This window comes from Geotrypetes seraphini, chromosome 4 (assembly GCF_902459505.1).
Source record: "Geotrypetes seraphini chromosome 4, aGeoSer1.1, whole genome shotgun sequence".
Taxonomy (NCBI): domain Eukaryota; kingdom Metazoa; phylum Chordata; class Amphibia; order Gymnophiona; family Dermophiidae; genus Geotrypetes; species Geotrypetes seraphini.
Window position 1 is genome coordinate 53,341,811 of NC_047087.1, and position 14,712 is coordinate 53,356,522.

General features: G+C 48.2%; 1 protein-coding gene across 1 annotated transcript in view; it reads left to right on the forward strand.

Annotated features, from left to right (window-relative positions):
* LOC117359260 (HEAT repeat-containing protein 3-like) overlaps positions 1-14,712 on the forward strand; it is a 37,560-nt gene that overhangs the window by 6,124 nt on the left and 16,724 nt on the right. The window contains exon 2 of the mRNA XM_033941713.1: positions 3,511-3,683. Coding sequence (XP_033797604.1) covers positions 3,511-3,683 — 173 coding nt within the window. The remainder of the gene's footprint in view (positions 1-3,510; positions 3,684-14,712) is intronic.

Sequence of the window (14,712 nt, forward strand, 5' to 3'; positions counted from 1 at the left end):
GTTTACAAGGGAAGAGACTGTATACAGACAGCGATATTACAGAGAACTTTCGAAATTACATTGGCATGTTAAGTTTAGTCAGGTTTATCTGGAAGTGTTTTGGAAGTACATCAGGTTGAAGTGGGGTCAGAGAAATTTGTCAAAGAGATAAGTTTTTATTGACTTCCTAAACGTTTGGTACGAAAGTGCGTTTGAGATGAAGTTGGTTAAATATTTGTTCCATTTGTCTGCTTGGAATGATAGTGTTCTGTCGAGGTATCTCTTGTAGCCCCTTAGGGATGGAAAAGCGAACAAGTAGGTACTGCATGTATTAGTTATGCCTGGGAATTCAAATTGGTGAGACAGATAGGTTGGGGATGAACCTGTCATGGTTTTGAAGCAAAGGCAAGCAAACTTAAAAATGACCCTTGCTTCTACAGGCAGCCAGTGTAGTTTTTTTGTAATATGGGCTTACATGGATTTTTCTATTAAATACTGTTAAACCACGGGGCCTTAATACTGAAGTGGAATGGATGACATTAGTTTAAACTTTGTAACTGAATAGTTCCGTGTCTGCCCCGAGGCTTGGATTGGCTACGTTCGAATGAGATCACGACGTATAAATTTCTCCAAAAAAAGTCGCGGCCATGTTTGCTGTGGAAACTGACAGTACAGCATTCATGGAACCGGCATAACTAAGGTATTTGTAAGAAAATTATGAGTTTAAGTATATTGAAATATATTTAATAAGATTACCCTAATAGATTTTAAGCTATGTTTCTGTGGGGTAGTCAAAAAAACCTTTTTAAGACTAGCTATGGTCGAGTTATATTTATTGATCTCTTTTTTATTATTTTTTTATTGTTAGGGAAAATACCTTGATAAAGCCCCCTGGGCGAAACATAGCCTATGTTGGATGAAGATCCCCTGCTATGCTTCATAAAAGAGATGAGTATTGGAATAAAATATAGAGTTATTGAAAATTGGATTAAATTTAAAGAATGAAAAATTATAAAAAAATAGACCAATGAAGATTTTGGTGCTAGTGAACCTGTGAATGAAATCTACACACAGTTTGCACCGCTGAGGTTTTTAAACGGGTTATAATTAAAAATATCTAAGGTTGCTTGTGGTTTTTTTGATATCTGATTTCTTGAGGCCATAAATGAGACGGACTGCAGCATTTTGGATGACTCTCAGTCGTTTGATTTTCTTGAGAGATCCCAAGTATATAATATCACAGTAGTCTAAGGTACTTAAGATCAGGGATTGAACCAGCAGTCGAAAGGAAAAGAAGTTGAAGTCTTGTTTAATGGTACGAAGTTTCCATAGAGTGAGAGAGCATTTTTTGACTTGAGCATTAGTGTGATCTTCAAATGTCAGGCTTCAGTCCAGGGTGATGCCAAGGATTTTGGTTGTGAGATTAATTGGGTAATCTGATCCATTTAATCTCAAGAAGGTGTTCACGATCTTGTTATTGGGACTTGCCAAGAAAATCTTGTTTTTTTCGGGATTCAGTTTTAAGCCTAACGAAGAAAAACCTTCACAAACTCCAATGGATTCAAAATGCCGCGGCCAAGCTTATCTTTGCAAAAAGTAAATTCGATCACGTCTCACCGCTTCTTTCCAAGCTTCATTGGCTCCCGATAATTTCCAGAGTTCATTTCAAATGCATCTGCCTAACTTTCAAGATCCTCCACGGCATCCTTCCTCCATTAATTCCACTCTCCTGGAATTCCTCAAATCTTAATACCACCAGACCTACCCAAAAACTAAAGTTATCCTTCCCCTCACTAAAAGACATCTCCCACCCAGGAAAACTGGGGACCTCCCTCCTCTTCAGATTCATCGAGCTCTAGAACAGTCTTGCCTCCCCTCTTAGGAACCTGAGTGCCCTCGAACCCTTCCGTAAACATCTGAAAACCTGGCTTTTCTCAAAAACCTAACACTCCTCCCCTCTTCTGACATCCCAGCCTGCTAACATTCTCCCCTCTCTGACCTTCACCCATCCCTCCCTTGGAGTTCCTTTCTCATTCCAATTCTTGTAAACCGTGCCGAGCTCCACAAATGTGGAGATGGCGCGGTATATAAACCCAAGATTTAGTTTAGTTTAGTTTAGTTTGGAGTGCATAGTCCAATGTTCTACCTTGGTAAGGATGGATGAGATGAATTGTTCTGTCTCTTGGCTCAATGAGGTTATGGGAATAATAATTGTTATATCATCCGTGTATATGAGGTACTCCGCAGGGATTGGACCAAGCTTGAGAGTAGGCCCCTTTGCTGTAGACCTGGTAAGTACGTTTTTTTAGGAAACCCGTGAACCAATTTACCTGTCTGGAAATGCTGATGGAATCAAGGCACCTAAGCAGAAGGTCATGATCAACAAGGTCAAAGGCACTGCTTAGGTCGAACTGCAGTACCAATGCGCTTTTTTCCTGGGAAAACAAATGGAAACGATGGTCAGTCAAAGAGGCCAAAACTGTTTCAGTGCTGTAATTTGTTTGGAGGGCACTCATTAAAGTTAGAAGGGAAAAGATTCTGCCGCATGAGTGGACTGCTGGGCACGATGGACCACTGGCAGTGGCAATTCTTAATGCTCTTATGACATATTGTAATCACATAAAATAAAATTATTTTTCTATCTTTTGGCTGGTAATTTTATTACTCAAATCATGTTGGTCCCAGGCTGTGGTTTCTATTTGTCTTCTGTTAACTTGTTTGCTAGGATCTCCTGACTATTTGATGTTTTCTTCTTTCTCCATGCTCGCCATCCGTCTTCCACTGCCAAATCCAACATTTCTGTCCCTCTCCCCTCCGCCCTATGTCCAACATTTTTCCCTCACCCCTTTCTACCTCTTTGTTGCATCTCTCCCTTCTTCTCCTCTATCCCCCCTCTGTGCAGCACTTACCGACCCACCATGAGATCTGAAATATTTCCAGGCCTCTTAAAGAAGTGGTGGCTGGCAGAGGGAGCTCTCTGAACAGGCTGTTTGTGGTCTGCCCTTCTGGGGCTTCCCTCTGCCGCATTATCAGTGATGCAACAGAGGTAAGGCCCTGGCGGGGAGACCACAATCAGCCTGTTCAGAGAGCTCCCTCTGCTGGCCAGCTACTGATGTTGCTGCCGCTGCTCTAGGAGGCCTGGAGGTATGTTGGGTCTCATTGAGGGTGGGGGGGAGAAGGAGTGTTTGGTCATTGAATCAGTGAGTCTGACTTTTTTTCAGAGAACAAATTGATTCAGCAAAGTGAATCGTTGAATCGGGCAGCACTAGTATCCAGTGCAATTCAAAACACACAGCTGGTAGGACTTTTTTTCCTCTCTTAAGATATACTCTGTATAATTCTGTTTATAGGGTTTGAGATCCATTTTCCTTTTGACTCAATAGTGTTTACATTTATTTAAAAAAAAACCAACTATGCAATTAAAATGTAAATAGACAAGAATACTACACTTATGTCCAGCAAACTGTCACACATAACCTGAACTCCTAAGAACATAACTCCTTTTCATGTACTTTTTTTTTTTCTTTTTAGCTGCAAAGTCCTAGTTCCGAAGTGAGAGAATATGCTTGTGTCAGCATTTCAAAACTTGTTCAGCAAAAACAAATCATCCCATCATTTATACAAAAAGATGCCGTTAAGTGTTTGGGTCCAATGTTGCTAGACAAATGTCTAGCTGTGCGAGAAACAGCAGCAGGAGCACTTCGGTAAGTGGGTTATATGGCTGTACAACAAGCTTGTTTCAATAAGTCTGTGGTTTTTTCATGCTTAAAGTGGTTTACACTGAGAAATCTGATTCCATGTGTGAAGAAACTATATTCTCTCATTTAAATGCTTGGAATTCATTGCTTAATATTTTGGGTTTTTTTAAGCTCTTCTAGCAGGACTTCAGTTGGCACTCATGTCTGAGGGAGCTCTGCAGCACACCCCTTGATTTTAATACTTGAAAGTGGTCTCGGTTACTTTTTTCATTGACCCAATTTTTGTCAGAGTGGTAGTTTAGGTGTCTTCTATCGTAACACACCTGAAGTGCTTAAGGCAAAAGCTGTCACTACTATAAAAGATAGTTATTTTAAGGCCTTCCAAGGATGGTGGTAGGTCCAATGCAGGAAGCTCCCCGCATGGTGGGATAGTGACAGAGCTGTGTGCTGAGCCAGAGGACTTGGAGCCTACCTGGGCAATGGTTCTGGGAGATATCTGAGTAGCTAAAGATAAGATTGGATGCCTAACTTGATGTGATCATGACCCGCATGGATGCCACAGAGAGAGGGGTGGGTGCTATTAAGGAGGAGCAGTTTAGAAGAAAAGCAGGATTGGACTAGAATGGTGAGCAGGTTGGAGGATCTGCAAATACTTGAGAACCTTGAGAATAGGCACCAAATGTTGACTTTGTGGATCCTGGGAGGGCATCACCTTCTTATGAACTGGAGAAGGTACTCTGGAGGAAGATTTTGACTGCCAGAGAGTGCCTTCTATGAGAGGGGAAGCCCTCTTTGAAAGTTTTTGGTTTTTTTCTGCCCTGAGCTGCCTGATTTGACAACTCATTCCCTCCCCGCCAGACCATTGATGTCACCAGCAGCGTGAAGGTGAAAAGCGGGGAGGGCATTCCGAAGGCGCTGTGTTGACAGACGCGTCGATAAAGGAGCATGACTAAAGAGCTCCTTAGTTTGCTCCTTTGTTCAAGCCTTTGTGAAAGCCATTCAGTTTTTTGTTTTTGCATGTTTATCTTGTGTTTTATACCTGTTTTTGTACAATCCCCCTTTATTCCGGGACCACTGGGTATTGTGCATCCTGGCCAGCCAGGAGCTGTAGGAAACTTCAAAAGATAGCAGAGGGAGGAGTTGATATTTCTATCATGTCCTGGAGCGTCTTAGACATCAATTTTGTATTCCTACATGACAAATTGTAGGAGCTTCTCTCTTCTGCTCGTGTTTAATTTCTAAGTTTTCTGTACTTTTGGTAATTTTCTCATAGGTTTTGCCCTCATGCTGGGGAGGTTCCCTGCGGGGACATCCTTGCAGTGGGAGATCGCAGACTTTGGAGAAAGTCTGCTACTGGGGAGTTCTCTGCTCTGTAGTAAGCCCCCTGGATGGCCTGCACGCCATATTGGGGCTCAAGGATCGGGAGCTATCTCGCCCCAGGTTCGTCCGCTAGTAGGTGGAGCACAGGCTGCGCGGTTCCTTGGAGGCACAACCAGAAATTGGGACTGTACTGCATGCCTTCGCCAAGTGGTGCAGCATCCGAAGGTGGTGGAGGTCTCTGGCCGTGGTGGTCAGGCCAGTGGGGCAATCAGAAGATTTGAAATTCAGCTTTTTCCTCCAGAATTTGTGAATATGCTTTATCAGGCATACTTAGTTAAAAAGTCCATGCCTGTGATACCCCTACTGAAGTCTAGTCTGCCCGTGGGGACTTCCCCTCCGCTGGACACAAGCCTTTCTCTTTGCTCCCCAGTGGGGACCCTGGAGTGCAAGCGGGCGATATGTGCGATTGCGTCATCTGCATCAGCCACTCTTTCCATTCCCCTGCTCTCTCAGGGTGGATCGGTGGCATCCAGTGATGTAGCTAATCTGGCAGAGCTTCGCGATCAAGATTTGTGTGTGTCCTGGGACCTAGTGGATGATCCTACAGTGCGCATGTTCTTCAAACCTGGCCGTCTTGAGGATCTTATTACAGAATCTCTGCAGGAATTAAAGCTGCAGCTGGATCAGCCGGGGGGGTAGGGTGGAGGTGGAGGGGGGGGGGGGATATTCGCTCCATAAGACGCATCCTTATTTCCACCCCTTTTTGGGGGTGTGGAAAAAGTGCATCTTGTGGAGCGAAAAATACGGTAGTGATTATATAGAGAGCAGCGGAATTTTTCATTTTTGGAAATAGCTGTCTGGGTGTTGTTGGACAATGCCATGGCGGTGGCTCAGTTGCTATTCTGCTGGGCGGAAAGACACCTGGTAGCGCTATCCGCAGCTCACATGGCAGGAGTAGACAATGTCCAGGTGGACTTTCTCAGTCGCCAGACCCTGGATCCTGAGGAGTGGTCTCTCATGGAGAGCGTTCAGATGCATAGTGCACCATTGGGGGCTGCCCATATTCGACCTCATGGCAACTGCGATGAACAGGAATGCCGATTTGGTTTTACAGCCATTGTTGCAAGGCCAGCGGCACAGGCCTGGATGTCCTGGTACAGTCCTGGCCACAGGCGGGTCTCCTCTACATCTTTCCTCTGAGGCCCATGATAGTTGTTGCGTCACATAGCAGAGCACAGGGGGGGCTGGTGATCTTGGTGGCTCCCGATTGGCTGAGAAGGCCACATTCAGAATGTGGACCAATAGTGGTTTTGGATTTCTTTATCAGGTGATTAGGGAGGCTGGTTCTGTAAGATCTTTGGAAGGTGTGTAGGGAATCTAAGACTTTTGCTTATAATTAGTTATTACAGTACTTTTCCACTTTACAGCAATCGAATCTGGTTGTGGGGGATGCCGTAAAATTGATGGAATTTTTTCCAGAAAGATTACCCATAATCTATGACTGGGCTTTAAAGGACTCTACAGGGGCTTCTTCCTTTGCGTAATTATTCTGGGATATTGCAGCACTGGAATACAAAGCTGGGATTACAGTTATCTAATAAAGCTTTTGTTGCCCTGCTACAGAAAACTCTTGTGTTCACATGTAGTGCTGTGTTAACGGGAATGCCTTTTTCAGGTGTTAAATAGAATGTTTTTCTCCCCAGTTCGAGCTCATAAAGCAGGCAGCCTCTCTTCACCTAATTGTTTGAAGTGCACATTCTCAGAGATCCCCCTTATCACATGTTCTCTGGAGTTGCCTGAAATTAGTTTTTTTGGTCCCAAGTGGCAAACATTTTAGAGAGGTTGCTGGGAAGGTGGATTTGCCTATCCTCCCTTTTAAAAAAAAAATAAAATTTGGAAGCCCTTTGGTATGTGGTCTTTTGACTAAGGGGGAACAACTCTTATTGGCAAGACATGTATTTTACAAAGCTGGGTTGAGATTTCCCCCACCTTCCTACTGGAAATGGAGAAATGTGCTCTATATACACATGACCCTGGAGGCACAAGATGCTTGACACTCACTTTGGCAATGTGTTTAAGAACATAAGAATTGCCTTACTGGGTCAGACTAATGGTCCATTAAGCCCAATAGCCCGTTCTCACGGTGGCCAATCCAGGTCCCTAGTACCTGGCCAAAACCCAAGGAGTAGCAATATTCCATGCTACCGATCCAGGGCAAGCAGTAGCTTCCCCCATGTCTTTCTCAATAACAGACTATGGACTTTTCCTCCAGGAACTTGTCTAAACCTTTCTTAAAACCATATGGGAAGTTTTACTTAAAATCCCTTCCTGCAAGAGTGAGAAGTTTGGAAAAAGTTAACCAGTTCAGTGTATAATCTTAGCCCTGGTCTCTGTTAGTATTGAGTGGTGATGGTGGTGGTGGTGGGGGGTGTTGAAGGGTTTGTAAAGTGGGCTGTTTGTAAGATGGTGTCTTTAATGGAACAAACTCTGTATTATGTTACTATTCTTGACAAAGTACGTTTTGGTACAGTGTTGTGGGTTTGTCTTCAAAATAGATTTCAACCTTTTAAAAGCTTTTTATATTTCCATGGAAGCAATCCTGGATTGTATGGGTTTTGGGAAAAGATTTATAGATTGGATATTTACATTATATAATAGTCCTTTAGCATGTGTTAAAATAAATGGGCTCTACTCCACTACAATCGAACTCCAAAGAGGAACAAGGCAGAGATGCCTGCTATCCCCCCTGATTTTTGCACTAGTTATTGAACCTTTGGCACAGAGAATCACACTCCCAACAGATAAGAGGTTTGAGAGTGGTGGGAGAAGAACAAACGTTGTCCTTGTATGCTGATGATGTATTGGCTATTGTTGAGGATTTGGAATCATCTTTTATTGCTCTTAAAAATACTGTGGGTGAATATGGACAACTTTCAGGGTTTAAGGCTAATCTATCTAAGACAGAGATGATGAATATATCTGCTTCTATGGAAAGGGTCCAGCATCTACTAAGATTAGTTCCCCTTAGATGGGTAAAAGGGCCCATTCGCTACTTGGGAATAAACCTTGGGGTAGATTGGAAACTTTTATTTCAACAGAATTATATCTCCCTAATAACAGATATCCAGAAAGATTTAGAACGTTGGAATCGGATGTATATTTCCTGGTTAGGCGCATGGAGGTAGTAAAGATGATGATCCTCCCCAAGTTTCTTTGTTTGTTCCAAGTGTTACCAATTGAAATTCCAAAGTCTTGCTTTCAAAGATGGAATAGAATGATATTGAGATTTATTTGGGAAGGAAAGCATCCAAGGGTGGCTAGTTATGCAATGTTTTAAGTCTAAGGCGGAAGGAGGTTTACCCCATTTGGAAGATTATTATAGAGCTGCCCAGCTGAGAGCGATAGTTGAGTGGCATTCACATTCACTTAAATTATGGGTGAGGGTAGAACAAGAAGTGTTGGAAGGGATACGAGATATCAGAGATTTGAAATATTTACCCTGAGTAGTTTTGTGGGAAAAAGAGATGAGCAATATAATTAATCCCTTTATCAGCTGTTCAATAAGGATATGGAAGGATGTAGGAAAAAAAACTGTTGGGTAAAGAGTGGGATTTATTTTTGTCTTATATTATATGCACAAGATTTTATACCAGGGAGAGAAGGGGGGATTTTTAAAAGATGGGAGCAAAAAAGCTTGAGGTATTTTGGACAATTTATAGAGGAGGAGGAAATTAAAGATTTTGGAGATCTTCAAGACCAATAGCAATTAGCAGTAAGGGATCTTTTTCCTTATTTACAGGTGAAAAATTATATTATGACATGTAAGACAATGGAAAAAGAAGTACTGAGGAAGACAGAATTTGAAAAGGGGTTGGAAAGCCCAGTTATGAAAGGATGTATTTCCTGGCTATATAAAATTATATCTGAAGATGAGGGAAAGAAAACATCTTTTATCCCAGGACAAGCAGGCATGATATTCTCACATGTGGGTGACGTCATCTACGGAGCCCCGATGCGGACAGCATTTCAAGCAAACTTGATTGAAGATTCAAGCTTGCTGGCTGCACCACGCATGTGTGCCTCCTGCTCCACTAGAGGGCGCATCCCCTCCTCGTGGTCTCCAGTTCGATTTTTTCCGCTGTGCTAAGAAGACACGTTTTTCTTAGCGCTGCCCTAGTGCCTTCTTTGCACTGCGCTTTTCGCGCCTTTTTCTCGCGATCTGGGGGCTCCCGGATCGCCGCGACCGCGAGGCCTGATTGGCCGCGGCCGCCTGGATGTCCCGGCCCATTACGGGCTTTAAAAAGTGCACCGGGTGCGAGCGTCTAATATCTCACAGACCCGCATCGCTGGTGCATCCTTTGCCTGGGGGCCGACCATTCAACGGAAACTTGCCCCCGGTGTGCAACTTTTCAACATCGGGCGCTCCGCCGCCGATGGGCCCGCATGGCAGAGCTATTTGCCACCGATCAACCCTCGGCCTCGAGATCGGCCCCGGCCTCAATCTCGGCCTTGAGTACATCGGCCCCGCCTCGGGACTCGACTTCGAAGACCTCGAGCTCTCATAAGTCCTCTGCTCTGGGTAAGTCCCCTCTTCCCTCCTCAGGTTCCACATCGTCGAAGAAGCCAGCCTCGGGGACAATGGCCGCACAGAGTGGAAACTCCTTACCCACGGCCCCGGTAAAAACCCCGAAGACCTCGGGACGTGCCTCCACCCCTTGGGAATGCTCCGAAGCGAGATCACCCCCGGTGGAGAGCACAGTGGCCTTGGACATGCCATCGATGCTGTCCATGCCCGTATTCCAGGACCTGCTCCGAGCGATGATCACAACGGAGCTATCCGCTGCCATGGCTCACCTTCAACCGGCCTCGGCCTCGACCTCGCATGCGCCGGACCAGCCTGAGCAACGCGCCGAGACCCCTCGAGGAAAACCGCGCCGTTCTCGTCGCCTCTCCTCTTCATCGGATTCCTCCCCGAGGCATTCAAAACGAAAATCGAGACGCCTCTCTAAGAAAACCCGGAGTTCCCCTCCGGTACGAGGGCGCAACCCCTCGACTCAATCGGGGGAGCCGCTAAGGGTCACCGAGCTGTCTCTTACCAACCCACAACTCCTATTGATTCCCCCTCGGTCCGGAGTTCTGGCCCAAGGCCCTAGGCTTTCGCCGAGGGAGTCCGGGGAGGGATCCCCGACCAGGCACCGGTCGGTCCCCAGAACCCCGGCGTCGTCCCCGAGGGGCTCCTCGACCCCGGAGCGCTTTCACAGCGCATCTCCGGTATTGGACCGAGGATCCGCGCGAGAGCCCCGCTATTCGAGGGAGGCTTCTCCTTCCTTCTCAGCCAAACGGCGGTCTCGGTCACCGTCCCCGCAAGGGGCCACGGGACCCCATCGACCATCCTTCACGAGGTTCGTCCAGGACATGGGACGTGCCCTTGACTTGGACCTACAAGCTGACTCAAGGTACTCCAAGGAATATCTGGCGGAGCTGGATATGCCTTCCCCGCCCCGAGAGTCCCTCCAGCTACCACTGAACCCGGTACTCGGGCAGACCCTTATCAGGAACCTCGAGACTCCTTACATGGTGACGGCGGTCCCATCCAAAATGGAGTCTAAGTACCGGACAGTACCTCACCCGGGGTTTGAGCAACCACAGCTGTCCTACCAATCCCTGCTGGTGGAATCATCTTTGAAAAAAGCTCACCCCTCGAGGGTGTCCGCGGCGGTCCCCCCTGGACGCGAAGGCCGGACACTGGACAAATTCGGACGCCGGTTGTACCAGAACTCTATGATGACCGCCAGAGTCCTGAACTACACCTTCACTTTTTCCTCCTACCTGAAGCACCTCATTGGGTGGCTCGCCTCCTTCTCGGAGAGCTTACCCATCCCTCGCCAGACAGAGTTCAGCCTCCTCGTCGAGGATTTTTCCAACCTCAGACTACACTTGTTCCACGCCGCTTACGACGGCTTCGAGCTATCTTCCAGGGTCGCAGCCTTCGCGGTGGCCATAGCTACGACTCGTCGATATGGACCCCAACCTGCAAGATCGACTAGCCAACCTCCCCTGCATCGGGAAGGAACTCCTTGACGACACTATCGAAGCTGCTACAAAACGGCTGTCTGAACACGAACGCTCATTCGTGTCTCTTGTCCGACAGAAGCCTAAACCACAGACCTCTCGCCCCTTCCGGGGATTACCTCGACGCTACCCCCAGAAGTCCACACCGGCCTTTTCCAGACCACCGCCGCGACGCCCCCAGGCTCACTCTAGGGCTCCACTAAAGTCACAGCCCACGGCGTTGGCGAAGCCATCTCCGTCCTTTTGACGGAATGAGCGGACGGGGGCGGGCCCCCTCCGCACCTCCACCGAGCCCCCTCCCCATCGGGGGCCGCCTTCAAGCCTACTACCCTCACTGGAAAGCCATCACGTCGGACTCATGGGTCCTTGGCGTGATCTCATCAGGGTACTCGCTCAACTTTCAAGAGGTACCCCCCGACAGTCCACCGAGTGCGTGCCCTCCAAACCGAGCGCAGTTGCCCCTCCTCCTCTCCGAGGCACAGGACCTCCTCCGCCTGCGGGTGGTGGAACCGGTCCCCCAAAATCAAAGGGGCCAAGGGTTTTACTCCCGTTACTTCCTGATACTGAAGAAGACGGGAGACCTGCGCCCGATCCTAGACTTGAGACGCCTGAACAAGTTTCTAGTACGGGAAAAGTTCCGGATGCTTTCACTTCTGATTTTTTACCCCTTGATCAACGAGGGCGATTGGCTCTGCTCCCTCGACCTGAAGGAGGCCTACACCCATGTTCCGGTGCACCCTGCTTGCCGCAAGTTCCTGTGTTTTCAGGTGGGAGACCTTCACCTGCAATATCGGGTCCTCCCCTTCGGCCTGTCCTCGTCCCCCCGAGTCTTCACGAAGTGCCTCGTAGTGGTCGCGGCTGCCTTACGCTCCCATGGTCTGCAGGTATTCCCCTACCTGGACGATTGGTTGATCAAAGACTCGACCAGGGAGGGGGCTATCTCAGCGACCCAACAGACTATCACTTCTCTTCAGTGTCTGGGGTTCGAGATAAACTTCCCACAAACTTCCCAAAATCCCAGCTACGCCCCTCTCAGTCCTTACAATTCATCGGGGCCATGCTGGACACGGTCCGCCTTCGCTCCTTCCTCCCCCCTCAGCGTCGGGAGGCATTGGTAAACCTGAGCCGACAAGTCTCGAGATCGAACTCGGTCTCAGCACGACAAATGATGACGCTCCTCGGCCATATGGCCTCCACAGTCCACGTTACCCCGCTTGCTCGCCTTCATCTGCGGTTACCACAGTGGACTTTGGCATTACAATGGCGATAGGATCAGGACCCGATCAACCGCCACGTGACAGTGACTCCTTCCTTGCGAAGATCGCTCCGTTGGTGGACCGACTCTTCGAATCTTTCCAAGGGTTTGCTCTTTCTCATCCCTCCACACCACAAGGTCCTAACCACGGACTCGTCGGAGTACGCTTTGGGGGCTCATGTGGACGGCCTCCTCACTCAAGGTCTGTGGTCCGCAGAGGACCGTCGCTGCCACATCAACGTGTTGGAACTCCGGGCCATCTACCTCGCCGTGGTGGCCTTCCAACACCTGCTTCACGACCGGGTGGTTCTCGTCCATACGGACAACCAGGTGGCGATGTACTACGTAAACAAGCAAGGAGGGATGGGGTCCTGGTCCCTCTGCCAAGAAGCTCTACGGCTCTGGGAGTGGGCGGTCTCCCAAAACATCTCCCTTCGAGCGGTTTACATCCAAGGGGAACAAAACTGCCTGGCGGACAGGCTCAGCCGCCTTCTCCAGCCACATGAATGGTCCTGCATTCTAGGTGCTGCGACAGGTGTTCGACACGTGGGGGACTCCCCCAGATAGATCTGTTCACCTCCCCCGACAATCAAAAAACTGCCTCTCTTCTGTTCAAGGATATTCTCCCTGGACCGTTCTCGATGGCCAATGCCTCTCCTCCTAGATTGGGAGGGAAAGTTCCTCTATGTGTTCCCGCCGTTTCCTCTGATTCTGAGGATGCTGGTCCATCTAAATCTCTGAGGGCCACTCCTGATCTTGATCGCTCCTCGATGGCCCGCCAGCCTTGGTTCTCCCTACTACTTCAACTCAGTGTCAGGGAACCTCTGCTTCTGCCTGTCTTTCCTCTCTGCTATCTCAGAGTCGGGGTTCACTGTTACATCCCAATTCTTCAGTCTCTTCATCTGACTGCTTGGTTTCTTTCCCCTTGACTTCCTTCCCTGTATCTCAGTCGGTCAGGGAAGTGTTGGAGGCTTCTCGGAAGGTCTCGACCAGGACTCTGCTATTCTCAGAAGTGGACTAGATTCTTGTCCTGGTGCTCCTCTCACCGCCAGGACCCGGTGTCGGTCCCTGTGTCCTTGGTTCTGGAGTATTTACTCCATTTATCTCACTCTGGCCTGAAGACCAATTCCATTCGAGTCCATCTCAGCGCCATTGCTGCCTTTCATCAGCCCCTGAAAGGGAAGGCTCTTTCACTCCATCCCTTAGTTTCCTGTTTCATGAAGGGGCTCCTGAATGTTCATCCTCCCCTCAAACCGCCTCCGGTGGTTTGGGATCTCAATGTGGTTCTAGCTCAACTGATGAAACCTCCATTTGAGCCTATGGATAAGTGTCATCTTAAGTTCCTCACTTGGAAGTGATCTTCCTACTTGCTCTCACTTCTGCTCGGAGGGTTAGCGAGCTGCAGGCCTTGGTGGCGGACCCACCTTTCACGGTATTCCACCATGATAAGGTGGTCCTCCGCACTTACCCTAAGTTTCTGCCTAAGGTGGTGTCTGATTTTCATCTCAACCAGTCCATTGTTCTACCTGTGTTCTTCCCCAAGCCCCACTCTCATCCCGGAGAGGTGGCGCTTCACACTCTCGACTGCAAGCGGGCGTTGGCCTTCTACCTCCAACGCACCCAGTTCCATCGGACGGCCCCCCAGTTGTTTTTGTCCTTCGACCCCAACAGGTTGGGGCGCCCAGTTTCCAAGCGCACCCTGTCCAACTGGTTAGCTGCTTGTATTTCTTTCTGCTACGCTCAGGCTAGTCTCGCGCTGTACGGTCGAGTTACGGGACATAAGGTCTGAGTGATGGCAGCTTCGATAGCTTTCCTCAGGTCCACGCCTATCGAGGATATCTGCAAGGCTGCCACGTGGTCTTCGGTTCATACTTTCACCTCACACTACTGCCTGGATACACTGTCCAGGAGCGATGGCCGGTTTGGCCAATCGGTCTTACGTAACCTATTTTCTTGAATTGCCAACCTCCCTCCATCCCTTATCAGTTAGCTTGGAGGTCACCCACATGTGAGAATATCATGCCTGCTTGTCCTGGGATAAAGCACGTTACTTACCGTAACAGGTGTTATCCAGGGACAGCAGGACATATATTCTCACAACCCGCCTACCTCCCCGGGGTTGGCTTCTTGCTGGATATGGTGAATCGGGAGGCAACGAGGAGGGGATGCGCCTCTAGTGGAGCAGGAGGCACACATGCGTGGTGCAGCCAGCAAGCTTGAATTTCAATCAAGTTTGCTTGAAATTGCTGTCCGCATCGGGGCTCTGTAGATGACGTCACCCACATGTGAGAATATTGCCTGCTGTCCCTGGATAACACCTGTTACGGTAAAGTAACTGTGCTTTATGAGAGTGTGGGAACAAGATTTGCGGAAAGGGAATGGACTATT